General features: G+C 43.3%; 1 protein-coding gene across 1 annotated transcript; it reads left to right on the forward strand.

Annotated features, from left to right (window-relative positions):
- The first annotated feature begins 1595 nt into the window (after window positions 1-1595).
- Window positions 1596-23599, forward strand: vwa7 (von Willebrand factor A domain containing 7). Its single transcript, XM_071918168.2, has 16 exons — window positions 1596-1838; window positions 2568-2801; window positions 8918-9014; window positions 9592-9726; window positions 9896-10091; window positions 10307-10476; window positions 11006-11118; window positions 11300-11416; window positions 11588-11794; window positions 12370-12502; window positions 13080-13232; window positions 13379-13471; window positions 13642-13928; window positions 21817-21953; window positions 22316-22475; window positions 22803-23599. The coding sequence occupies exons 1-16, from the start codon at window positions 1596-1598 to the stop codon at window positions 23370-23372; spliced, it is 3045 nt and encodes a 1014-aa protein (XP_071774269.2). The 3' UTR covers window positions 23373-23599.
- The last annotated feature ends 1780 nt before the right edge of the window (window positions 23600-25379 follow it).

The raw sequence follows: 25379 nt of genomic DNA on the forward strand, positions 1-25379 counted from the left end.
TCACCTGACTGTAACATCTCTGGTATATGCTGTGGTGTCTGAACAAAGTGTAAAGAGAAAGAGCCTAAATAACAGGATGAACTGAGGTGAGAGCAATTTTTTGATTTTTAAATTTAAGTGCTGCTTTGAGGCAGTACTTTGTAGTTGCCTGACAATATGCAGACCATATCTGAAATACCAAAGTAACATTATGCACAAGTTATGCAATAAAAAGTTAGCAATATAAAGACGTTAGTGCATACTATGTTTGCATTATTATGATGATGGGGACAGTTATTGTTTGGCATAACATAAAGCTCTACTTAGTATTCTTACATGCCTAAGTTTGTTGACAAGCAAAGTATGCACAACATGTAGAAGAGCAATTGGTATCAGTGACGCACAGTAGGCCTGTTTGAGTGCAAAGTGCAGTAGTGCTTCTCCAAGTCGTCTTTACAGAACACTTGTAAATGTAAAACAAATGTTATTAAGTTTAATAATCAATGTACATGTATTGTAAGTGTCAGATATTGCACCAGTACTGCAGAATGAGTGAAAGGAGGAGTGTTTGTGCGGTCTGCAGGATCTCAATTCAAGAGGCCACGCCAATCAATTAAAATTGATTTGTTGAATGGAGGATGACAGAGTAGAGGGAACCGTTTTTTTAAGGCTCCAGGCTTTGTTTCGGCCTCTCTTGAAACGGCACAGATTATGAGGACAAAACCAAAGTATTGTATCTGCATAAAGATGACAAAGAACAATAGGAGCCTCTGTACAGACAAGGCTGAGAAAAATGCCAGAGAAGGGGGGGGGGGTTGTCTAAAGAGAGAAGGGGGGGGGGGGGGGGGGGGGGGGTGATGACAGAAAAGTACACACCATTGATTGGAGCAAACTGATCAAATTGAAGTGAAGTCAATTCATTTTGGTCCTTTCAGCAGGTGGAGAATCCTTTTTACATCACAAAAATTATTGTGAATGAACTATTTTGACAATGAATCAATACATTTAGATGCGTTTGAACTTACAATGGTTAGTTTTAACGTGCCATGGAATGAGGTGTGAGTGGCAAACCAATAATAATGTCTTATTCAGCATTTAAAGTTTACATTTCATTTACCTTATTAGCTTGTCTCACCATACATTTCAGGTGAATATATTTTGTAGAAATCATTCCTCCCCTTAAAGAAGAGAGACTTGCTGCAAATCTTAATCTTAAATGAATGGTTGACAACTCACTGATTTATTTTCTATGAAAATGACAGCAACCATAATATTATCTAGTTGTTCCTGATTTTGTGTTTTGCTGTCACCATGGTCAATGGAAATTGAGACTGTAAAGATGGGTTGTGTCATGATTGAGACATAAACAAATCCCCAATAGTCCAATGAAACATATTCAAATATCCATGTTAAAGGGTTGGCATGACAGTAGTCCAAGAAATCTAAACCCAAATAGTACAAATTTTAAAGTATACTATTAATACTGGACACCAGCAGATGTTTAATAACAAGTATGTTTGCAGTATAGAAGACTGCAAAAACCCTGGCTTGGTCTGATTGGATTGCCTCTTCCCAGGTGTGATGTCACCTGCCCACCCTGCTATCCCCAGGAAATGATGTCACATGGTAGAGGAAGAGTTTGGGCAGGGAGTGGGAAGCGGATGCACTGGTTTGCTCTTGCTTACCTTCTCCTGGCCTTTCCATGCATGGGCTTCCTCCCCAATTTTTGGTCCCGTGTGTTAACCATGTCCTGGGACTCGCACACGCACCAGTATATCACAGAGCGGGCCATCCTCAACGTCACCCTGGAGACTCTGATGGCCATCAGCAAACACCAGCACAACCACGCAGGGGAACAGGTGAGTTGGTGATTGTGTAATCATCACATCTCCAGGTTATTTACATGTAGTATCAAAGAATGTGTCTTTTGGATTACACATTTCGTTGAATCGTTTCACATATCGCTGAGGACAGTAGTGACTTGAACCAGCATCAGCATACTGCTGCTCATGTATTTTTGACAAAAGGGTAAAAGAGCTTCTTTGAGTTACAAACTGAACAGATTTAATGAAGTAATGTCTATAAGTCAACAATAAAAGCATTACAAATTCAAAAAGGCAGACCACTCAAGGTGTTGCATGTTTTTCTTAGACCTGATCATGGACTGTTTTTCTTAATCCTGCCTTTTAGAAGATGCGTTTTGTTTGATGACTTGTGGATCACACCTATCACACCTTCAAACCACCAGCTTTTACAGAAATTGAAGTTGAAACTCAGGTTTTACTTTAGAAACAAACAATGCTTTTCTTTTGTGGCCAAGAAGAATTTAGTTGCCGCAACATTTTTGTCCTTACTTGATTATGGTGATCTGCTTTACATGAATGTGCCGGCCTATTGCCTCCATTCTTTTGATTCTGTGTATCACAGTGCACTGAGATTTATTACAAAATGTGAAGCCTGTACTCTGAATCTCAAGTGGACTTCCTGGTTAAATAAAATGTTCTCAGTGTTCCTATTATCCCTGCGATTTGAGCATAGATTTGCATGCCATTCCAATGACAGTAAAAATCAGCCTGTCTCCCTCCCAGACCGGACTGGGTCGCAGCTTCTGGCGAGCCGTAGGGGAGGTGGTGAAGTCCAACGCGGCCATGGATTTCCTGAGCTCCACCAGGTCCGACCCGGTGTACCACTTTGATTCGGAGCGTGTGGACAGCGCCATGGTGATGCTGCGGCAGTTCTGGGCCCACACCCTGCTCTCAGTACGGGCCAAGGAGTACCAAAGTGCCCGCCACAGCTTGGGCCAGCTATTTCACTCCCTGCAGGTACACAGCAACAGTGGGAAGTTAGTACGTTAGTCTGGGATTTAAAAATCAAAAGATGATTGTGATATCACAGTGAACAAGACTTGACAACATTGAACTGAATCATGAATGTGATCATGAATCATCAAAATAGCAGTTCCCATGAAAAGGCGGGGCTAAAAATGGTAGGTCTTGAGCTCATGTTTAAAGACATCTATGATTTCAGCAGCCCATAGAAACTGAAGCGACTTCAATATAAGTCTTTGTCCTGGGTTTAGGTGTGGTCAGAGGAAAAGAGTTAGAGGATCCGAGTCCATGAAAGGAAGAATAGAATACCTATTGAACAATCAATAGAAGAATCTTAAACCAATACTATCACACAGCGACCTGGAAAAAGTAATCCATGCCCTAATCTTCTCATGACTCGACTACTGTAACTCCCTCCTTTCTGGCATCAACCAAAAGTCACTCTCTCGCCTCCAACTAGTTCAGAACGCAGCAGCTAGGCTTCTTACTGGTTCTAACAGACGACATCACATCACCCCAATCCTGGCTGCTCTCCTTTGGCTCCCTGTTCGGTTTAGAATGGATTTTAAGATTTTACTGATCACTTTTAAAGCTTGGGTCTGGCTCCAAGCTACATAACAGATATGTTGACCCCATATGAGCCAGTGCGCAGCCTTAGATCCTCAGGCGGGCCCTTCTGACTGTTCCAAAGTCTAGACTTAAAACTAAAGGTGACCGTGCCTTTTCCCATCAGGGCCCCTCGGCTTTGGAACGACTTGCCTGAGGAGATAAGGCTAGCAGAATCAGTGACTTCTTTTAAATCACTTCTTAAAATCCATTTTTCTAGACTTGCTTTTATGTGATGTCGGCTTTTTATTGTCTCTTTATCGGCTTTTTATCATCTTTCTATTGTCTTTTTACGTCTTGTATCTTAACTCTGTCTTAATTCTATCTTACTTTTATTCTATTTTACTGTTTATCTTGGTTTTCATCCTACGATCCCTGTTTATTATTGTTTTATTGCATTTTAAATTCATAATTTGAGTATTCGGCTTTTACTTTGTCTGTCAAAGCACTTTGTAAACTCTGTTTTTAAAGGTGCTATATAAATAAAGTTATCATTATTATTATTATGATTATTATTATTATCATTATTATCATTATTATTAATCTTAATCTCTTCTAAAATTGACTGGTAACCAGTGTAGAGACTTTAAAACAGGAATGTTGTGTGTTCTCTTTCTGGTTCTAGTTCAAACTCTGGCAGCAGCATTCTGTATGATTTGTAGCTGTCCTATGGTTCTTTTTGGGAAGCCCAGAGAGAAGTGTGTTACAGTAGTCGGGCACTCTGGTGATAAAAGTGTGCATCAGTTTCTGTGTGTCATGGGTGAGAAAAGCTCTGACCTTAGCAATGTTTTTCAGGTGATGAAAGTGGGAAAAGGTGGGAAACAGCCACTTTGTAACAAGTGGTTTTAATATTCAGCACTTAATCTGATTTCTCACAACTTCACCAATAGGAGATCCTCCTCAATCTTGATAAAACATTCTTGAGTGCCCTCTGGTGGTGATGCAGGGTCAGGTACAATACACTCATTGTTTAGAACAGTGATTCTCAACATTTTTCATATCAAGGACCCCTAATTTACCACACATTAGGGCCACGGGCCCCCATTTGATGAGATTTTCTCTCTCAGACCCAAAATCTGAGAATATTTTTATTGTTAGATATGATTTTGTCCAGAAGTCCAAGACTATCTGTATTGTAGGTAGTGAGATAACAGTGAAAATGATCAAAATAGTCATTCTTCTGCATTCTCTAATGTGTTAACTTCTCATAGGCTAAATGAAATAATGCTGAAGTTTAACTTTTCAATTTGCTGGGGACCCCCTGGAACCACCCCATGTTGAGAACCACTGGTGTCAGTGCTGATATTCTGTCTGTTATCGTGTCTCTGAAGAATATGGCAAATTCATTACACTTTGATGAGGATATTAACTCTAATCATCATGTGGGCAGGAGCAATGGTTGAGATTAAATCTAGGTTTGTCATGGTTGTTGGAAATTAATTTGGCAAAATAAACTTGCCTGGAAACCTTGATAGCCTACTCAAGTTCAGTCTCTAGTCACAAGATAAGTGGCCAAATAAAATGGCACTATTAGTGTGGATGTGGCCTTACCACACAGGAGGACCCTTTGTTGATATTGGTTGTTGTCTCTCCCAAAGGGTCATGTGTTGCTAAGGGTTAACAATTATTCCTACAAAAAGTCGAAGGGGTCTATAACTAAAAAAAACTACGTGTAATTCCACTTACTCAAACAGATGTATGTAATCGTCCACTTGTCTTGTCACCATCTCCTATGTACAACTTTAAAACGTAGTTAAAACGTAGTAGCTACGTCCGTAGTCCCTTAGGAGGGAAAGGCCCTGGGTCCATACTGGGTCTAATGGCCGTTGCAGCTGGCAATGGCGCGGGCATTCATGAAGAGTGAGAGCTAGATATTGCAAGGCCGTCGGCTCGCAGTCATTCAAGTTCGAACTCTCGCTAGCCAAACGAGAGCTCTGACAGGCGGATGGTGCTACCTCCGAAATTATTCATCTGACATTAAGCGAGACGTCTTGAGTACGAGAAATCAGCACGACCAGTGACAGCAGCATAACCAATAAACAGCTCAGTGGAATACGCTTTACCAAGCAGCAGAGCAGCTGTGTCACAATCATCAGTGTAGGTGGAGGTCATTTAAATAGACCGCCTTGTTATAAGAATGGACTGTGATTGGTGCGTGGAGGTCAGCTGGTACACGTGACTTGTCCTGCCTGACCTAACGCGATGCTTCATTTGTAGTTTGCAAGGCTATGTGGAGTTTGATTTTCCTCCACATAAGCTGTGGTGTCTCCTTATGTTTCCAGAGGGCTTCTTGTGTTTATTTATTTTTTAGAGGAGCCACAGCGTCAATGGTTGTCTTTAGCCTTGAACAGAAATGTGTTCACTGGATAATTGGGTAGAAAAGTGTTGGACTTTCTTTAAAAAAATTAAATACATTTTCAGCCACTCCTCAATATTACATTACAATACATTTTATCAGTACATTCAAATTTGGAAAGCATACTGCATGCCATTACTGTAAAGAACACAATGATCTGATACAGCTGTATCTGTAATAGAGGTAATATCTACAGAGAGTCCCTGAGGGATTATAAGATCAAGATTGTGTCTATGTTTATGAGTGGGCTCTTTGAAATGTGTAAAATCCATAGAGCTTAAAAGACCGATAACATCGGCTGCTCTGGAGTCTGTAGCATTATCGAAATGCAAGTTAAAGTCCCCCATGATAATAATCCTATTATAATTGGAGTGAATGATTGAGAGCATTTTGACCAGATTACCAACACACCTTGGCTTTCTGTCGTTTAGGATAAGCCTAGTGCTAAAGGAAATAAGATGAATCAGGAATTCAGTGAGGTTGACAGGAGCAGGGGAGAATGGTATTTACTTGTTTGTTTGTCTTTTCATTTGTTTGTTTGATTGCTTTGTGACTCAGATGGCTGGTGGTGGTTTAAGTCTTGTTCACAAGAGCATATAAATCAGTTCTTACAAGCAACAACATAAGTAACTAGAATACATTTCCTGGAGAAAATGTGTGGGCTAGCTGTACAGTACCAGCTAAGACACAGTTCTAGGTGGTTGCTAGGGTGTTCTAGGTGGTTGCTAGGGTGCTTCTAGGTCATTGCTAGGGTGTTTCAAGTTGTTTGCTAGGGTGTTCTAGGTTGTTGCTAGGGTGTACTAGGTGGTTGCTAGGGTGTTTCTATGTGGTTGCTAGGGTGTACTAGGTGGTTACTAGGGTGCTTCTAGGTGGTTGCTAGGGTGTTTGTAGCTGGTTGCTAGGGTGTACTAGGTGGTTGCTAGGGTTTTTCTATGTGGTTGCTAGGGTGTTTCAAGGTGGTTGCTATGATGTAGTAGGTGGATGCTAGGGTGTACTATGTGGTTGCTAGGGTGCTTCTAGGTGGTTGCTAGGGTGTTCTAGGTGGTTGCTAGGGTGTACTAGGTGGTTGCTAGGGTGTTTCTAGGTGGTTGCTAGGGTGTTTGCTAGGGTTGCTAGGGTGTACTAGGTGGTTGCTAGGGCGCTTCTAGGTAGTTGCTAGGGTGTTTCAAGTTGGTTGTTAGGGTGCTCTAGGTGGTTGCTAGGGTGTACTAGGTGGTTGCTAGGGTTTTTCTATGTGGTTGCTAGGGTGTTTCAAGGTGGTTGCTATGGTGTAGTAGGTGGATGCTAGGGTGTACTATGTGGTTGCTAGGGTGCTTCTAGGTGGTTGCTAGGTGTACTAAGTGGTTGCCAGGGTGTTTCTAGGTGGTTGCTAGAGTGTACTATGTGGTTGCTAGGGTGCTTCTAGGTGGTTGCTAGGGTGTACTAGGTGGTTGCCAGGGTGTTTCTAGATGGTTGCTAGGGTGTTTCTAGGTAGTTGCTAAGGTGTTCTAGGTGGTTTGCTAGGGTGTACAATGTGGTTGCTGGGTGCTTCTAGGTGGTTACTAGGGTGTACTAGGTGGTTGCCAGGGTGCTTCTAGGTGGTTGCTAGGGTGCTTCTAGGTGGTTGCTAGGGTGCTTCTAGGTGGTTACTAGGGTGTACTAGGCGTTGCTAGCGTGTTTCTAGGTAGTTGCTAGCGTGTTTCAAGTTGGTTGCTAATGTGTTCTAGGTGGTTGCTAGGGTGTATTATGTGGTTGCTAGGGCGCTTCTAGATAGTTGCTAGGGTGTTTCAAGTTGGTTGCTAGGGGGTACTAGGTGGTTGCTAGGGTGTTCTAGGTGCATACCAGCAGCTGTATGTGTGTGTCTGTGTGTGTGTGTGTGTGTGTGTGTGTGTGTGTGTGTGTGTGGATGTGTACCGATGTGTAGTGTGTGTGTGTGGCCGACTATCTCTCAGGAGAGAGTGTGTGTGTGTGTGTGTGTGTGTGTGTGTGTGTGTGTGTGTGTGTGTGTGTGTGTGTGCAGTTAGCTGCGGTGTGAATGTGTGTGTCTGGGTGGTTGGGGTGTGTGTGGCTTTAGCTATGGCTGCAGTGTGTAGCGGCCTTAGCTATGTTACATCCGTTTCAAAGCTAACCGCCAGTTTTAATTGCAGTTAGAACCAGTTAGCAGTTCAATATTAACAGCAAAACGGTAGGCGGGTCATTTCTTTCACTACGAACATTACTAACGGTGTCAACTAATACGAACTAGTAAATTCTCAAACTAAAGCAAATACACATAATTAAAAGAATCTCTATAAGCAATTATTTAGGGTTAAATAATCCTACCAGGCGAACAGTGCATGAATAACAAGCTCTCCAGGCCTGACGTGAGCTGTCCACAGTGCTGAAAGAGCGCGAAGCGCAATTCATTGTAAACAACAAGTAGTTTCAGACACTTTTCATTCCCAAGCAAAATATGGCATTGCTTTTGTTGTTAATTTAATTTGAGGGAATTGTTTAAGCTGTTTTTATGTCAGTTGATACATAACACATAGGCCTAGTGCTATTCAATGCAGACCAGTAGTTGCCGAGAAGGGCGAGGCTTCTCCTCATTCCAAAGCAAAAATGTCATTATTTCAGTTTTAAATTGTTTGGTTTGTAATTGTTTGTTTGAATTGTTTGGATTATTTCTATGTTGAGCTGTCCATGATGCTGAAAGTGCACATAATGCATTTAAGTTGCAGTCCGAAAATATACCATTATTGATGCAAACCAACTTGAATCCTCGCTTTTTTTCTCTTTTCTTTTATGTTTTTTTTTTTTCGCACATTAGCTCTTGAAACGGGCCCCCAGATGCTTAAGACCGCCAGTGTGTGTGTGTGTGTGTGTGTGTGTGTGTGTGTGGCCGTCTATCTCTCATTCTGCCCCGATAGAGAGCTGCGTGTGTATCTGCTAATGACTCTGGTCAGTGAGAATGGCCCCACCTGCTCCACTGGTCTCTGAAGATTCCGTCCATGATTGTGTATGTGGTTGTAATTTGCGATTAAACGTAAATAGCGCAATAAGTAAAAGTTGAATGCAAGCATAAATCTATGTAACATATGCCACAAGATGCAGAGTGGAGTACGGAGCACAGAGTTTCTAGTGCAAACGGTGCACTAATTTTTTGTCTCTCATACATCTGTTATGGCAGGACTTCTACAGCCACAGTAACTGGGTGGAGATGGGCCAGCGCTCTATCTACCTCCACCTACTGCAGCCTGAAGAGCCGGCCTTCCCTGTGGCAGAGGGTAATTCATGTTTACAAATCTGTAATTAACCACTGGATTCATGTTGCTGCCCATTTTGTCAGTATACCAAAAAAGGATCCAAGAACTAATGAGCATTTCACAGTGGCAAATTTGCTTTAGATATCATTCATTACACCAAATGTTATAGATGTGAGGCAAGCCAACACACACTGCCACAACTGCCTGTTGCAAGTCTAGCGTTGATAAGCAGTCTTACTGATCACCAAACTGATTCAAAAGCCAGGTCTTGAATTAGACAAATAGTGGTATTTGTACCTGAAGAGTGAGTTGAAGCCAATCCAGAATATCTTTGTTCATAGATGCTTTTCCCACCTTCATAACCCATCCTAAATTAAAATGTACAGTATGTCTGCCTAACTTAAACGTTTTCAAGCATCCCCACAGTAAACAGATATTCAACAGCTTCAAGCTAATGTAACTGTCACATAATGTACATTTCTTGTATCCAAACCTCAGACAGTAAAGGTATTCAATCCAAAGAATCAAAACCCAAACAAAGTTGTCCTGCTTGACTGGGATATGCTAACCCATCTTCCATCTTCCTCTCTGTCCACAGGTGACACTCCTACCTGTATGGAATGCTTCAGTGCCACCTGTCGAGACAACCTCCTGCCAAGACTGGCACACAGACGGCAGCCCCCCCTGCTGCTCACCACTGGCTACTTCAGCACTTCCCCTCCCAAACCAGAGGGTATGTCACAGCAAAACACTGGCCACCAATACCAAAACAAAAAAACAAATTCAAATAATTGGAACTTTCCCTAGAGAATGGTCTTTTTTTAGTTTCAAACTCAAATTTGCGCTCTACCAGGCTTTGCAGACACTGACCATCATAGCCTTCTACACTATTTTCTTTTCAGGTAAATGTAGTCATGGGGGTATTCTGGACAGTAGCCGCCATAAAGGTGCCAAAGGGGGCATCAACAAGGATAGCACCTCACCTCTCTTCTCCCCTCACCATTACCTCCATGTGGAAGCTGCCAGCCTGGCTACTGAGGCCACCCTGTCTGTACTGAGAGACCTCCGAGACACTGTGGGCCACACAAGCTTCCTCAAGTGGGTTTCATCACTATTATGCAGTTTGCATTGGCAAGAGAACAAAACATTACCTTACTTGGTTAATACAGTATATTCAATTTGAGAGAAGCTCTTGAAAACAGGAGAACAAAAAGACAATTTGACTTTGATTAAACAAACAACTTTCCAACATATTTTATGATCTGCAGCGGTTGAGTGTATGTGTCTACATTTCCTTGAACTTCCCTTGACAGGCTCTTCAGTGTGAAGCAGGCTCCTGCGTTGGTATTTGTCATGGACACCACAGGCAGCATGTTTGAGGAGATCACCGCTGCTCGTCTCCGGGCCTTCTCCATCATCCAGAGCCGCACCGGCACCCCAGAGCAGCCTGGCACCTTTCTGCTCGTGCCCTTCCATGACCCAGGTGAGGGTATGGCCATTTGTTACAGGAGAAATTAAAAGCAAGAGGCGATCAGGTCTTCGCTACCGGGGCTCCTAGACTGTGGAAGGACCCGTCTGGAGAGCTGAGGTTGGCTAAATCTGTATCATCTTTTAAATCACCTTTTAAAACTCACTTTTATAGTCTTGCTTTTATGTAATGATCTTTCATCAATTGTCTGTGACCTAGCGTTTTATGATTTACTGTAATTTTTCTTGCTTTGCTTTTACGATTCTTGCTTGGCTTACATGGATTTTTACTTTAACGGTTAGTTTTCTCTTTTGTGAGGTACTTGTAACTGTGTAACAAAGATGATGATGATGATGATGATTATTATTATTGTTAGCAGTAGCAGTAGTAGTAGTAGTAGTAGTAGTAGTATTGTCTGGCGTGGGACCAAAATTCAAACCTCCTGTAAGTGTATTTTAATGGTTGGCAGCATTTTAAGAGAGACATTGTAGTTCTTGCTCAGCTGTATGCTTGGTACAGTTAACATTTGTAACCTTTGCTGCAGGGGTAGGACCAGTGTATGAGACGGATGACCCAAACCAGTTCATGAACTACATGGAGAACCTGATGGCCCTGGGAGGAGGAGACGAGCCAGAGATGTGCCTCTCTGCTATTCAGGTACATAATACTAATCCCAATATGTAACTGGGTGTTTGACTATTAAGTAATGTAACACTATTTTTCTCCATTGTTTGCATGAGTGTGTGGCATGCTTGTACAGTATGAGTGTGTGTGTGTTTGTGTGTGTGTGTGTGTGTTTATGTGTAGGAACTAACTACTTAACTTGGTGTGTTTTCAGTTGGCCCTCACTCACAGCCCACCGCTGTCGGAGATCTTTGTATTCACTGATGCTTCCCCCAAAGATGCCCACTTGTTTAGTGCGGTGAAGGCCCTCACACTTGAGAAACAATGCAAGGTAATTTTAATGTTGTCACACAAACTAGAGAGACCAGAGAGACCTCTTTGCATATTTCTTACTTCTTACTCTGCATTCAAACAAGTCCTAGTATAGCACATGGCTAGTTCCCCAGGCAAGTGCACTCCTCAGCTCAACCATCAGCCCCGTTCTGGGTTTATTTTCCCACAGGTGACTTTTCTCCTAACTGAAGACCCCAGTCACACACTGAAGGGCAGAGGGGGGAGGGGGAAGAGGAGTCGGGAGCCTCTGTCCCCTGACCGTTTTTCCCTGTACTCCGCCCTGTCCGCTGTGTCGGGAGGACTGACGGTATTCACCACCAACTCCGACATCCACAGAGTCTCTACCATAGTGGAGGATAACACAGCTGCTGACAAGGTACTCAGGCAAGGTCCTTTGATGGTACTGTCAACATTTATATCACCAGTGTAGCTTGAGCGACTTGGGCCATACACAAAGCAGTCAAATCAAACAACTGGGCTTGCCAGTTAAGTTATTAAAGCAATAAAATGTGTAGAATATCCAGTAAAAAAAACAAACACATTTTCAGATGTTCACATCAACTCTATTGCTACTTGTTACTATCCTTTGTCTGGTTCCAATTGCTATTATGAAGATGATGGATTGATTAGTCTGGCATAGCTGAACCAATACAACTTCCACAGAAGAAACAAACCATGGCCATGTTGTGATCTGAGCATGAACTAAAGCACATAAAGTCTATAAGTAAGTGGCAAGCAGATCTTAGAAAAGCTACCAATATAGATTTACTGCTTGCATATAGATTTACTATAGATTTACTGCTTGCAGAGCTTTTATTTGATCTTATAGGGATGTTTCCACTTTCAAGGTTGTTTAAATGTCTTGCAAGTTAAATCGTGTGCATTTCAAGTATAGTTCAGATATATTTAATACTATGCTGAGCACAACAGCTTTGTCTCTTTCCGTCGCAGGTGACCCTCCTCCATGTGGAGAGTGACCATGATTTGATGTCCTCTCATTCCTTCAGAGTTGACAGCTCAGTCAAGACTGTCACCCTGCACGTCACTGGCAACCTTATCGACTGTAACCTCACCAGTCCTTCAGGTAACTGGGGGGCCACATCCCGTAGTCCACCACTCTGCATCTATCCTGTGGTGCTTCAACAGAATTTTCCAAATAATTCTATTGGGGTGGGGCATATGCAAAATGTTAACTCCTATGGTGGCTATATCCAGGCAGCAAAGTTGTCTTCATTTTTTCTTTTCTATTCTGAAAACTACTTTTACTGGCTACAAAACAACTAAATTAGTTGCTGAAATTCTGAATCCCCCGAGCCACTGGCAAGCTGACAAAATGTTTCATTGTCTGGCTGTGCACAAAGACACACACATAAGCCCATACACGCAAGTACTAAACTTTATGGACCCACTCACACACACACTTGTGTGCACTCTACCACACTTTCTACTTTCATTACCTTGAGTCACCTTTGTACTTTGCACTTGCTCTGAATTGACTCCACTGGATTGTGTATGTCCATTGCTTAGAGACGGCCCTCAACAAACATTATACTGTGAACACTTTTACTTTACACATGAGCCCTTTTTACTTCTATTACCTCCTTTACACTCGTAATAAGAATCAGCTCAATTCAGGTTTTTCCTCTTTCTCTCCTTCTCAGGCCGTAGCCAGTCTCTGCTGAGTGAGCAAGGCCCTCTGGCAGAGTCGGAGCGCTTCAAGGGTCTGTACCGCATCGGCCTGCTCTCTCCTATACAGCCGGGCCAGTGGAGCCTCCAGGCCAGGACTGACGGCCACCTCACATTCAATATTATAGGTACAGTACATTCATGCCTGGAAGCTGCCACTTTACTGGCAAAACCTGTATAGTCTTGAACTGTTGGAGCAGCTCCACTGAAAGAGAATTACATAGATAATATGAGGACACAGAAAAACACCTTTTCATCTGCTCTGCGCCCATAGGTGACAGCAATGTGGATTTCCTGTATTACTTTGCCACTGTAGCCAATGAGACACACCCAGGTCTGGCCAGAGTGGAGGGCAGTCCAATAGCAGGTGAGCGATTTAGATTTTTTTTTTTTCAACAAAAGTAATAAATCAGATCACACTTGTACATGTATCTATTGACAGTGTAATGCTCAGACCCGGCATTGGTGGTGAAAAAATGGCACTGGTGAATCTCTACCATGGTCAGGTTGGTCCTTATATGGTGCTTCATTTCCCAGGTGTCCCTGCCTTTCTGGTGCTGGCTGTTACGGGCCTAGCTCCCAATGAGGAGGCCTCTTTCAGCCATGTGACACTGCTGGGAGCAAACGGGGAGAGCCTCCAGCAGGTGTGGCTGAACTCCTCGTCTCCCTCCTCCTCGTCCTACTCTGGAGAGGAGCTGGTGGGTCGGGTGGACTCTGTTCCCCGAGTCCCCTTCTGTGTCCGCCTGTCTGGCCGGGACAGGAGGGGAAACAAGCTGGAGAGGGTTTCCACAGAGATGATACAGCCCACTCATGTTCAGATACAGGTAACAAAACAATGATGATAATAAATGGGACACTGGCAACCTTGCAAAGTAATGTTGGACTGAAATGAACAGAAAATATTCAGCTATTCATTTCAATTTAGATATGCTTTATTGGTGAAAAACAATACCCATCCAGTAAAAGCAGTGCAGTGCAACTACAGTATATATCAACAGGAATTTAACACCAAAAAGTCACTGTCAGTTGCCCTCTGTTTTGAATTTTAGAATTAATATATCTCTGCTTTCAAAATGCCCCAATATGACTTGTAGGAGCCGCATTTAAGTTTATTTCTATTAATGAATTTACTGATTTTATTTTATTTTATTTTATTTATCACGTAAAGTGTGCGCCCTCCACAGGTGGTGAGGGCGCTCCTATAAGTTGATGGGCATGGCACCTGGCGGGGGAGAAAGCGGGTTACAGCAGATACCGTCTTTGACCTCAGCCTCAGCCTCAGCTCTGAACGTCTGCTGGTGAATGGCATCTGCAACGCTGCAGTTAAAAATTAAAGACACTGAAGCGACATCATCTTATTTTTGTATTAAGTTTATTTCTGTAATAAATGCCAAGCAACAGTGAATGATGAACTCTCTCTGGACAATTTATTGGAAACAAGGCTGCGAGTCTGACATACTGCACCCGCACTCTCTATGTGGTAAAAACAATAGGAAAGTGGAATAGGGGTTAAAGGAAATACCCAACTTTAAGAGGATTTTTGCCACTACATTTCGTCAAAGACGTGCTGTGGATTGATACTGGAGGATTTGTTTTGGAGCATTACGCGGAGCAAACCCAAAGGAAACGCTGGCCCTGACGCATGGCCACTAAACAAAGAAACACGTCAGAGGAGGTATGTGCTCTTAAAACAAACATTTTGAAAGGATTATTCGTTTGGAAATATTATTTTTAGTGGCCAGAAACGAATTTCACCACAGATTTTTGTGTTAATGGACTGTGATCTTTTATTTTTCAACTTTACTACGACGTGGCCAAACAATTGAGAGCGGTGAAGACGCCTAGTATGAAGGAAATTAAAAGATATTGGAAAAAATAAGAACTGTTTCTGTACCTTTGAAGACTATTTGGATTAATCGAAGAAAGATAAATATTTTGATTGTGTTTTTGGAAGTTTGTAAAATGGCAAGTTCTGACGAAGCAGAAATAACTCCTGTTAAAGACATGAATGAAGCAGCTGCGCGTCTGCGCTCAGATTATCTTGATGAAGTTAAAGGAAACATGATTACGTTTAATGAACTTCTGGAGGATTTTAAAGGTTTGCATGCCTCCTACGTTGAAATGTTGGATGAGGACGCAAAAAGGAAAGACAATGAAAAATGGTATCAGCCTAAATGTGCACAAATCGTAGCTTTCCTTGCCAACGCCACGAAATGGATTTCAGCCATGGAAAACCCCAGTTTAGCTGAAGTCTCCTCATCTGCCACTCTTACCAGAGAATTACCACTAGAGGAGGGTGAGATAACAAATGCAGATACGCAATCAGTCAGGTCCTCAGTCAAGTCATACTCCTCATCTTCTTCATCCTTACGTATTAGTGCAGAGGCAGAGAGAGCAGCTTTAATGGCCAAAGCTGCAAGAAAAGCATGCTATTGAAGAACAGGAACAAATGCTAAGAAAAAGAAGAGAAACATTGGAATTACATACAGAAATAGCAGCCACTACTGCCAAGATTAATTATCTAAAAGAGGCTGAAATGTCAATACTTAACCCTGTGCAGCCTCATGCAGCCCCTGTTCAGAAACCTGTGTTAGGTGCAGAGGCAATGGAAGGCCTAGCTGGCGCAGCAGCAGCTACATATGCACAATGGGATGAAGAGCTGGAGAGTTCACTTTATCCTCATAAGGATGCTCCAGTGGTTAGGAGCAAGGCAGGTGCTCAGTTTCAATTTCCCCTCTTTGATTTAAGTGCAGATAATCATCAAAGCCAGTCTGTTTATAGGGCCAGTACTAACACCCAGCCACAACCGCAGCAGACCTCAGCGCTCAGAATTCCCTCTGTCATGCCCCCTGTGATTCCTCAGTCATTTGCCAGATCAGCACAAGACACACAGTCAATTCTGTCACAAGGGCATAGTCCTTCTACACCCAGCTCTGCACAGGAAAACCACATGATCAAAATTCTGGAGAATCAAAACGACTTAACAAGGATTCTTGCGAAGCAGCAACTTCTGTCTACACTACCACAAGGAAGCATTCCACTCTTTGATGGACAAATTCTGGAATATAAGTCTTTCATTCACTCGTTTGAAAACCTCATTGAAAATAAAACAGACAACAACAGAGAGAGGCTGCAGTTCCTTATACAGTTTACAAAAGGCCAAGCTCAAAGGCTAGTCAAAAGCTGTGAGTACATGTCCCCAAATAGAGGCTACCAGAAAGCAAAAGAGTTACTAAAGGAAAACTTTGGAAACGAATACAGGATCTTTTGTGCTTACTTGGAAAAGGCTCTATCCTGGCCCCAAATTAAATCTGAGGATTCAAGATCACTGCAGGATTATGCCATGTTCCTTAGAAGCTGCTACAATGCTATGGAGGAAATGGAATACCTGGAGGAATTGGACACAGTATCCAACATGAGAAGCATTGTACTTAAGGTACCATACAAGCTCAGAGAGAAATGGCGCAACAAAGCTTATGAGTTGCAAGAAGAGCGCAATCATAGAGCTAGAATTTTGGACCTTATCTGTTTTATTGAAAAACAAGCTCGCATAGCAGCCGACCCACTCTTTGGTGACCTTCAAGATCAGTCATCTAGTAGAGGAAAGGCTGCTAGATCTCCTGTCAAGTCACAGGTCTCAAAGCTGTCCGGCAGCAGTTTTGCCACAAGTGTCACTGTTGCCCAAAAAGAAAAGGTGCCTGAACCCTCATGCCCCTTTTGTAGCTGTAAACACACATTGGAGTTGTGTAAACAGTTCTTAAAGAAAACACATAGAGACAAACTCAGCTTCTTAAAGACCAAGGGCATATGCTTTGGCTGTTTCTCCACAGGCCACATTAGCAGAGACTGCAAAAGGCGTCTCACCTGCAGAGTGTGCAAGCAAGCTCACCCAAGCGCCCTGCACATTGATACCACAGATCGTACAGCAGCCAAAGAGGCAGAACGGCTCTCTGGTGTAACGGGCGGTGCACCAGCAGAGTTATGCGGTCATATAGGGGCTGGGGACCAAGAGACTGTGCTGTCCATTGTCCCAGTTCAAGTTAAGGCAGCAAAAGGCAGCAAGATCTTGCAGGTGTATGCTCTCCTGGATCCTGGGTCTACCGCTACCTTCTGCTCCGAGACGCTCATGTCTCAGCTCAATCTGAAGGGTAGAAAAACATACATTCTGCTAAGCACAATGAATCAGAGAGAACTTGTTCCGGCTCATGTTGTATCTGGAATTGAAGTTTCAGCACTGGATAGCGACACCTTCTTACCTCTTCCTAAAGCCTTCACTCAGAAAGAAATGCCAGTTACCGCAAACAACATTCCCAAGCAGGATGATTTGGCGCAATGGGCGTATCTAAGTGAAGTCAAACTTCCCAGTATCAATGCTGAAATGGAGTTGTTGATTGGAACAAATGCTCCAAAACTGTTGGAACCATGGGAGGTTATAAATAGCCAAGGCGATGGCCCCTACGCAGTAAGAACCTGATTGGGGTGGGTTGTAAATGGGCCACTGAGAAATGGAGGTGATGGCGGTGCAGTGGGTGTAACTGTGAATAGGATATCGGTTACAAGTCTGGAAGAGCTTCTGATCTCACAGTATAACCAGGATTTCAATGAGGTAGCATCTGAGGAAAAGACTGAAATGTCAATTGAGGACAAAAGGTTTTTGGAAATAGCCAGTGAGGCTGTCCCACAAGACGGACATTACAGTCTGAAGTTACCTTTCCGGAGAGCCAATGTCAGCTTGCCTAATAACCGCCAAATTGCAGAACAACGCCTGCAGAGCCTAAAAAGGAAAATGAACAAAAACCAGCAGTACAAGCAGGAATATGTTGCATTTCTCAATGATATCTTTGAGAATAATTATGCAGAGGAGGTCCCGCAGGAAGAACTGATACAGTCACCAGGAAAGATTTGGTACATACCACACCATGGGGTGTACCACCCCAAAAAGAGAAAACTTAGAGTAGTTTTTGACCGTGCAGCCTCTTGCCAAGGCGTATCCCTCAACACAGAGTTACTGCAGGGTCCTGATCTGGTTAATTCTCTTGTAGGAGTCATTCTGAGATTTCGTAAAGAGCCCATTGGGATTATGGCCGACATTAAGTCAATGTTCCATCAAGTTAGAGTGAAGAAATCTGACGTGGACTACTTGCGCTTCTTGTGGTGGCCACAAGGTGATACCAGTCAAACCCCCAAAGAATACCGCATGTTGGTGCACATATTTGGTGCCATGTCCTCCCCAAGCTGTGCAAGCTTTGCATTACAAAAAACAGCAGACGACAATGAAAACTGGTTTCCCCCTCAGGTAGCTGAAACAGTCCGACACAATTTTTATGTTGATGACTGTGTAAAGTCAGTGGCCAAAGAATCTGAAGCCATCCAGCTAGTAAAAGACCTCACTGCATTATGCAACAAAGGTGGGTTTCAACTCACTCAGTGGGTTAGCACCAGCCGAGCAGTTCTAGCCTTCATCCCCCAAGATCAAAGGGCAAAGGAAGTTAGGACATTGGATCTCGACAAAGACAGCCTCCCCATTGAAAGAGCACTGGGACTGCAGTGGTGTGTGGACTCTGACCATTTCCAGTTCAACATCCATCTCAGCCAGAAGCCACATACCCGACGAGGCATACTTTCTGTCGTAAGCTCAATCTTTGATCCACTTGGCTTTCTTGCTCCTCTCATTCTCCCAGCCAAGCAGTTGCTACAGGAGCTCTGCCAGAGAGGCGTTGGATGGGACGAACCTTTGCCCCAGGCTGTATCGGACCAATGGATTGAATGGATGGACAGTCTAGAAAGGATTAAGAACTTCAATGTCGCACGTTGTATGCAGCCTACGAACTACGGAACACCAAAATGTGCACAACTGCATCATTTTGCTGACGCCAGTGAAAGTGGCTACGGCTCGGTGAGCTACATCAGGCAAGTTAACATTCAGGATGTGGTGCATGTTACTCTTGTCCTAGGAAAGTCCAGAGTCCTTCCTTTAAAGCACATCACAGTACCGCGACTGGAGCTGGCGGCTGCAGCACTGTTGGTGAAGGTGGACAAAATGCTAAGGAAAGAATTACACCTTGACTTAAAACCCTCAGCCTTCTGGACTGATAGCCAAACAGTGCTCAAGTATATTGGGAATGACCATGCTAGATTTAAGACCTATGTAGCCAACAGAGTTTCATTGATTCGTGACAATACAGATCTGTCTCAGTGGAGATATGTAAGCAGCAGACGCCTGAAGAAAGTTGGCCTGTGGAGGAATCCTTGGGCTCCAAGTCAGTGTTACAAGATGATCCAGAGGTCAGGAAAAACACTGCTGTATTCACAACAGTGGTGAAGAACATTGAAACTCCCACAGACCAGCTTATTTCATTCTTTTCAGATTGGATGAGGCTACTTAAAGCAGTGGCATGGTATCTGAAACTAAAGAATGCTTTGATGTTGATCACTAAAAGGCGAAAGGAGCCTTCCTTAGGTCACATCGCTACCCGCTCACGCAGCCAAAAGGTGAGCACTGAACTCTGCACTTTCAGAACCGAACTTGGTGGACAGTTCCTCACAGTGGAGGATCTCTCACAGGCAGAAAGGTCTGTCATCACCTATGTCCAGAGGCAATCATTCCCAGCTGAAATGGTGACACTGGAAACAACCCCGTTTAGAGTGCAAAAGAACAGTAAGATCTGTAGGCTCGATCCTATGCTAGATGAGGGCATCATAAGAGTAGGTGGCCGACTACATAGATCTGCAATGCCTGATGAGACCAAACACCCTTGTATCTTGCCCAAAGATGCCCACATTTCAGTTCTCATACTAAGACACATCCACGAGCGCTCCGGACACAGTGGTAGAAACCATATGCTTTCAGAGCTCCGTAAAAAATACTGGGTTGTAAAGGGAAACTCAGCAGCAAGGAAAGTAATCTCAAAGTGTGTTGTGTGTCGACGTGTGAGAGGCAAAACAGGGGAGCAGAAGATGGCAGACTTGCCGCAGGAAAGAATCCTACCTGACCTCCCTCCTTTTACCAATGTCGGATTGGACTATTTTGGCCCGATTGAAGTGAGACGAGGAAGAAGCCAGATCAAAAGGTATGGAGTCCTGTTTACCTGTATGTCTAGTAGAGCCATACACTTGGAGGTAGCCTATTCATTGGATACCGACTCTTGCATTCATGCTTTGAGAAGGTTTATTTGTAGGAGAGGGCAGGTTAAGCACATCAGATCTGATAACGGTACAAACCTGGTGGGTGCTCAGGCAGAGCTCAAGAAGGCCCTGAGTTCACTAAATGAGAGGAAAATCCAAGGCGCTCTGCTTCCTGATGGAATCCGGTGGAGTTTCAATCCGCCAGCAGCGTCACACCACGGTGGAGTCTGGGAAAGACTCATAAGATCTGTCCGTCAGGTGCTGAACTCCATTCTCCATCAGCAAACCATCGACGATGAAGGTCTACAAACCATCTTCTGCGAGGTAGAATCAATGCTCAATAACCGTCCCCTCTCCACCGTGTCCTCTGATCCACACGACTTGGAGCCGCTGACTCCAAATCACATCCTCTTGCTAAAAACACAACCTATCCTACCCCCTGGAACCTTTCTGGAATCTGACCTTTATGCCAGGCGCCGCTGGAAACAGGTCCAGTATATGGCCGACCTTTTCTGGCACAGATGGACAAAGGAGTACCTTCTGCTGCTCCAAGAAAGGCAGAAATGGACAAAAGTGAGGAAAAACTTGAACATTGGAGACATTGTCCTGGTGGTTGACCCCACTGCTCCTCAGGGGTCATGGCCATTAGGCAGAGTGCTGGAAACCAAGCCTGATGGAAGAGGTCTGGTCCGCTCAGTGAAGCTCCAGACTAAGACTTCAGTCCTTGAAAGGCCCATAACTAAGCTGTGCCGCATCTTAGAGACCGAAGAATAGTTCTTCTTTCTAAAGATCAAGACATCAGTAAAGGGATGTAATGTATATACTTCATTTTTCTAAATACATTGGTCAGTTGTTTATTTATGGCTCCTTTTGTAAATTAATTTAAGTAATTGATTCTATAGAGAACAATTAGGGGCTGGTGTGTAGGAGCCGCATTTAAGTTTATTTCTATTAATGAATTTACTGATTTTATTTTATTTTATTTTATTTATCACGTAAAGTGTGCGCCCTCCACAGGTGGTGAGGGCGCTCCTATAAGTTGATGGGCATGGCACCTGGCGGGGGAGAAAGCGGGTTACAGCAGATACCGTCTTTGACCTCAGCCTCAGCCTCAGCTCTGAACGCGTCTGCTGGTGAATGGCATCTGCAACGCTGCAGTTAAAAATTAAAGACACTGAAGCGACATCATCTTATTTTTGTATTAAGTTTATTTCTGTAATAAATGCCAAGCAACAGTAAATGATGAACTCTCTCTGGACAATTTATTGGAAACAAGGCTGCGAGTCTGACATACTGCACCCGCACTCTCTATGTGGTAAAAACAATAGGAAAGTGGAATAGGGGTTAAAGGAAATACCCAACTTTAAGAGGATTTTTGCCACTACATGACTTTTCTTTGACCCATTTTCTGTACAAACCAATGTTGGTGGATTTACAAAATCATACTAGAAAATAGTGGTAATTAATAACATTTACCACCTTTAATTGGCTTGTTGGCCTTCATTCAGACCCAAAAATCCATTGGCTTCTTTGTGATAATGTTTCAATCTTTCTCAGTCTGCCTGTTTGTGTCTGTCTGTCTTTTAGGTGCTGTCAGTCCCCCGCCTGGTGCCCGGTCACAGCACCATGGTGCACTTTGATGTCCTGAACCATGGCCCGGCCCGACTCTTTAACCTGACCGCTGATGACGACTCTGGTTATCTTCATCAGAGGGGACCTCACAGGTACAGCTTTGAGCCAATAAATCCATCAATAAGTGGTCAAGCCATTAATTCATTCATTTCTCAGCCATTCCTGCTGTTCTTTTCTTACGTGTCATTATTTTACTGTCATGTTCTGTAATGAATATATATAACTAGAATATTAGAACAGCATGTTGCACAGCATTTGAAGACTTTTGTCTCTAAATAAGATATTAATAGTGTAGAGTATAATAATTTATATACATGAAAGTAAAATTAATTCATATTTTTTCTCAGAACAGATATATATGGTTTTGGAATTAATCCCTTCACAAACACAATAGCGTGCCCATTTCATGAAAAGGTAACCTGCAGTAGTTGAAACTTGTGTTTCTATCCCCCAGCATCCCTGTAGCAGAGCGAGGGTCTATCCGTGGTCAGGTGGATCTCCACACGCCTGCCACAGCTGAGGCAGGAGGGACTGTCACCCTGACGCTCACCGTGCGCGCTCTCGACTCCCCAGACTCAAACTACGCAGTGGCCTACTTGACCGTTGTTCCCCCGGTGAGGCCCTTCATTGAGCTCTAACTGTGATACACACCCTTAGGAGCCTAGCTTTGGTGCTAGCCTTTTGCATTTACACTTCATTGTTCATTCAACTCACCTTACACCCTGTTTGCTATTTCTGACATCAGTTGTCCAGTTTATTTGATTCTTTTTGTTCTGTATTCTGTAGTCTCTTTTTGTAAAAAGCTCAACTAGGGATGAGCATTGGAAATTAGCAGTAGCTATAAATGCTGTGATGCATTTTGTTCTACCATTTCTGTATGTACACTGTATCTGTCCTATAAAAATAAATAACTAAAACATCACTCCCTCTTTCTCCTGTAGGACCCTGACATGTCCCCTCCATCATGCTCCACCCCACAAGTCCAGCGGTCCTGCCCTCCCCAGTGCTCCAACTCCCTCTGGAGTGTATCTCTGGCCGTGTCAGACAGGGGGCGCTCTGGCCTCGCCGCCCTGCAGCTCCACCAGGGTGAGGGCGTTCTCACTCTGTTCCACAGCCCCCCACCTACAGCAGACAGCCTGGGGGAGGACCGGCCCGGCCCCGGCCAGCAGCAGGCAGACGGGGACAGGACAACCGGGGGGAGCCACCACCACCACCACCACCAGCACCGCCACGAGGCCAGATTAGAGAAAGGAGATGCCCCTGTGAATGTGTCTGAGTGGGCAGCGGGCTCATCTCAGCCCCTGTGGGTGAGGTACACGTCTAGCTGCTGCGCTCCTCAGGCAGAGCTCCTGGTGTGGGACGGGGCCGGAAACATGAGGCGCTGCCATCTCTCCTCTGGGCAGCAGAGGCAGCAAAGAGACAGGAGCACAGAAACCAATGGAACTGGAAAGATTACACTCACAAGCTTCCCACTCGTGTTGTTGGGCTTGTTATGGCCTCCTCTACTGTAGGTCAGTATTATTACAAATGTGTTTTGCAGGTCAAAATAATCTGTGTATTGACTGCTGGATTCCAACAGCCTCAAGACTTGTCTCAACTAGGAGCTGAACAATGGAGGTATCATGGCTAATTTTGTACTCAAAGACATAAACAAGGCTCCTAGCCCTGAAAAGGCATGATACCACATTTTCCTCAGTCAACTAGCTGATGAAGCTCCTATGCTTATGTTTTTTTTCTTCAGCAAACTGATGGACAACATTTGAAAAACAAATGTACCATTTGCCATACAAAGTTTTATGTGCATTTAATGCTCAGAAAATTGTCTTAGACAGTGTTATGTTTCTCATCGTTTTCCAATAATGTTTGCTGTAACAACAGTGTATGATGTTGGTATATGCTGGTTGGTTGCTGTACCAAGAGTATGCTGCATTTTATGACAATTTTGGTTCTGTTATCATACCATGACAGTTTTATATAGTTGATATCAGTTTGATATTACAGTTACATCAAAATGAAAGGCCAGCTGCACTGTATATCATCCACACTCAGTATCTCTTCATAATACCTTCCTCAAATATGAACAACTGGTTGTCTTTGAGTTTACTACTGTGATTCTTAAAGAAAGTACACTGAATAAAGGAATGAATCATTCTTCAGATTCCCGTGAATACTGTAATACTGTATAATTATTGCAGTTGCAACTTTCTCCACTCTATACATACACATCCTAAGACAGAGGACAAGAATGGACAAGAACATATACTGTATATGAGAACGACCTCATGAGTCAGTCTCTTCTCCATGAGGCAGCACCTCCCACCCGCTCATTCCTACCATCAGAGGAGCCTTGGGCCATTGGCTTGAGCCAGCAGGTGTGTGTCTCCTCATTAAAGCTGGCCTCTAAACAAACAACTGCCCGTTTAATAAACCCTCTAGTTGGTCCAGTGGTTAATATGTGGCTGAGAAAAAAAAAATCCTTTACTTTATGTTTTCTAATGGGTGAAGTGGTTGCTGAACTTTCTAGTCGTGAACTCATGGGGCTTATTTCTACTGGGCTAAATTATTTATCAAAAACTATCACCAACATTTGTTCATACATCCCACATTTTACTTTACAGTCACACACATTCATCTTGTTTGGTTACCGGTTTTGTTTTACCTCTGGTAAGATAATCAGTTGTCCATTGCTACATTGTATCACTGCTACACATGCTATGCCGCATCTGTGTGAAGCATTTTTTGTGCCGAACCATAAGGCTGTCTCAGCATGTTTTGCAATATTATATAAAATGTATATGATTAAACAAAGATACTAGTTGAACAATGATATCTCATATGTATGTTTTTAAAACATCAGCTTTGCCTTTTAGAATTCAGTTAGCTTTTCTTAAATAGGAAATCAAAACTTTATGTTTCTTGTACTATAATAGGCCGACATCACAGCTGTGGAAACAATCAACTTGGATTTTTCTCATCAGTAGTCTGTCCAATCCATTTCATGCTGTAATGTTCATGCAAAACATTCATTAGACAAAGAATTTCACAGATTGCCATTCATTCTCTGACTGGAAATAATTTACCTAATTTACCACTGGGAACAGATTAACTGACATGAGAGTAAATAAAAAGACACAGATAAAATGTTTACCAATCCAGTAGATTTAATCCCTTTGTGCTATAAAGCTATGGTGAGAAAATTGTGTTAGTAGTAGGGAGTAGATGAGAGCAGGTATGTCATTGAAGTTAAGGTCAAGGATGCGTGATCCAGCTGCTGTTCAGCCTTAGCTGTTAGCTTAGTATATGTAAGCCTTGTCCACTTCATATGCCTCATCTACCATGTCTTCCTATGGCACAATGAGCTCTACAATGTAAACAGTGTCAGTGGTGCTGACTACCTCTGGCTGGACTGTAAGCTGCAGGCCTACGTCTACTCACATGTCCCAAACCCCGGCCTCCTAAAGCTGTCCTAACTTGTTATAATCAACAAGTTATAGAAGTAATTATATATATTTAAGCTG

This window comes from Centroberyx gerrardi, chromosome 6 (genome assembly GCF_048128805.1).
Source record: "Centroberyx gerrardi isolate f3 chromosome 6, fCenGer3.hap1.cur.20231027, whole genome shotgun sequence".
Classification (NCBI taxonomy): domain Eukaryota; kingdom Metazoa; phylum Chordata; class Actinopteri; order Beryciformes; family Berycidae; genus Centroberyx; species Centroberyx gerrardi.

What these genes read in the sequence shown, in the direction of transcription:
- vwa7 (XM_071918168.2), top strand. Translation starts at nt 1,596, where the DNA reads ATGTCACATGGTAGAGGAAGAGTTTGGGCAGGGAGTGGGAAGCGGATG. An exon ending in GGCCTTCCCTGTGGCAGAGG is followed by an intron (nt 9,015 to 9,591) that starts GTAATTCATGTT and finishes CTCTGTCCACAG; the next exon opens with GTGACACTCCTACCTGTATG. An exon ending in CCTCACATTCAATATTATAG is followed by an intron (nt 13,233 to 13,378) that starts GTACAGTACATT and finishes CTGCGCCCATAG; the next exon opens with GTGACAGCAATGTGGATTTC.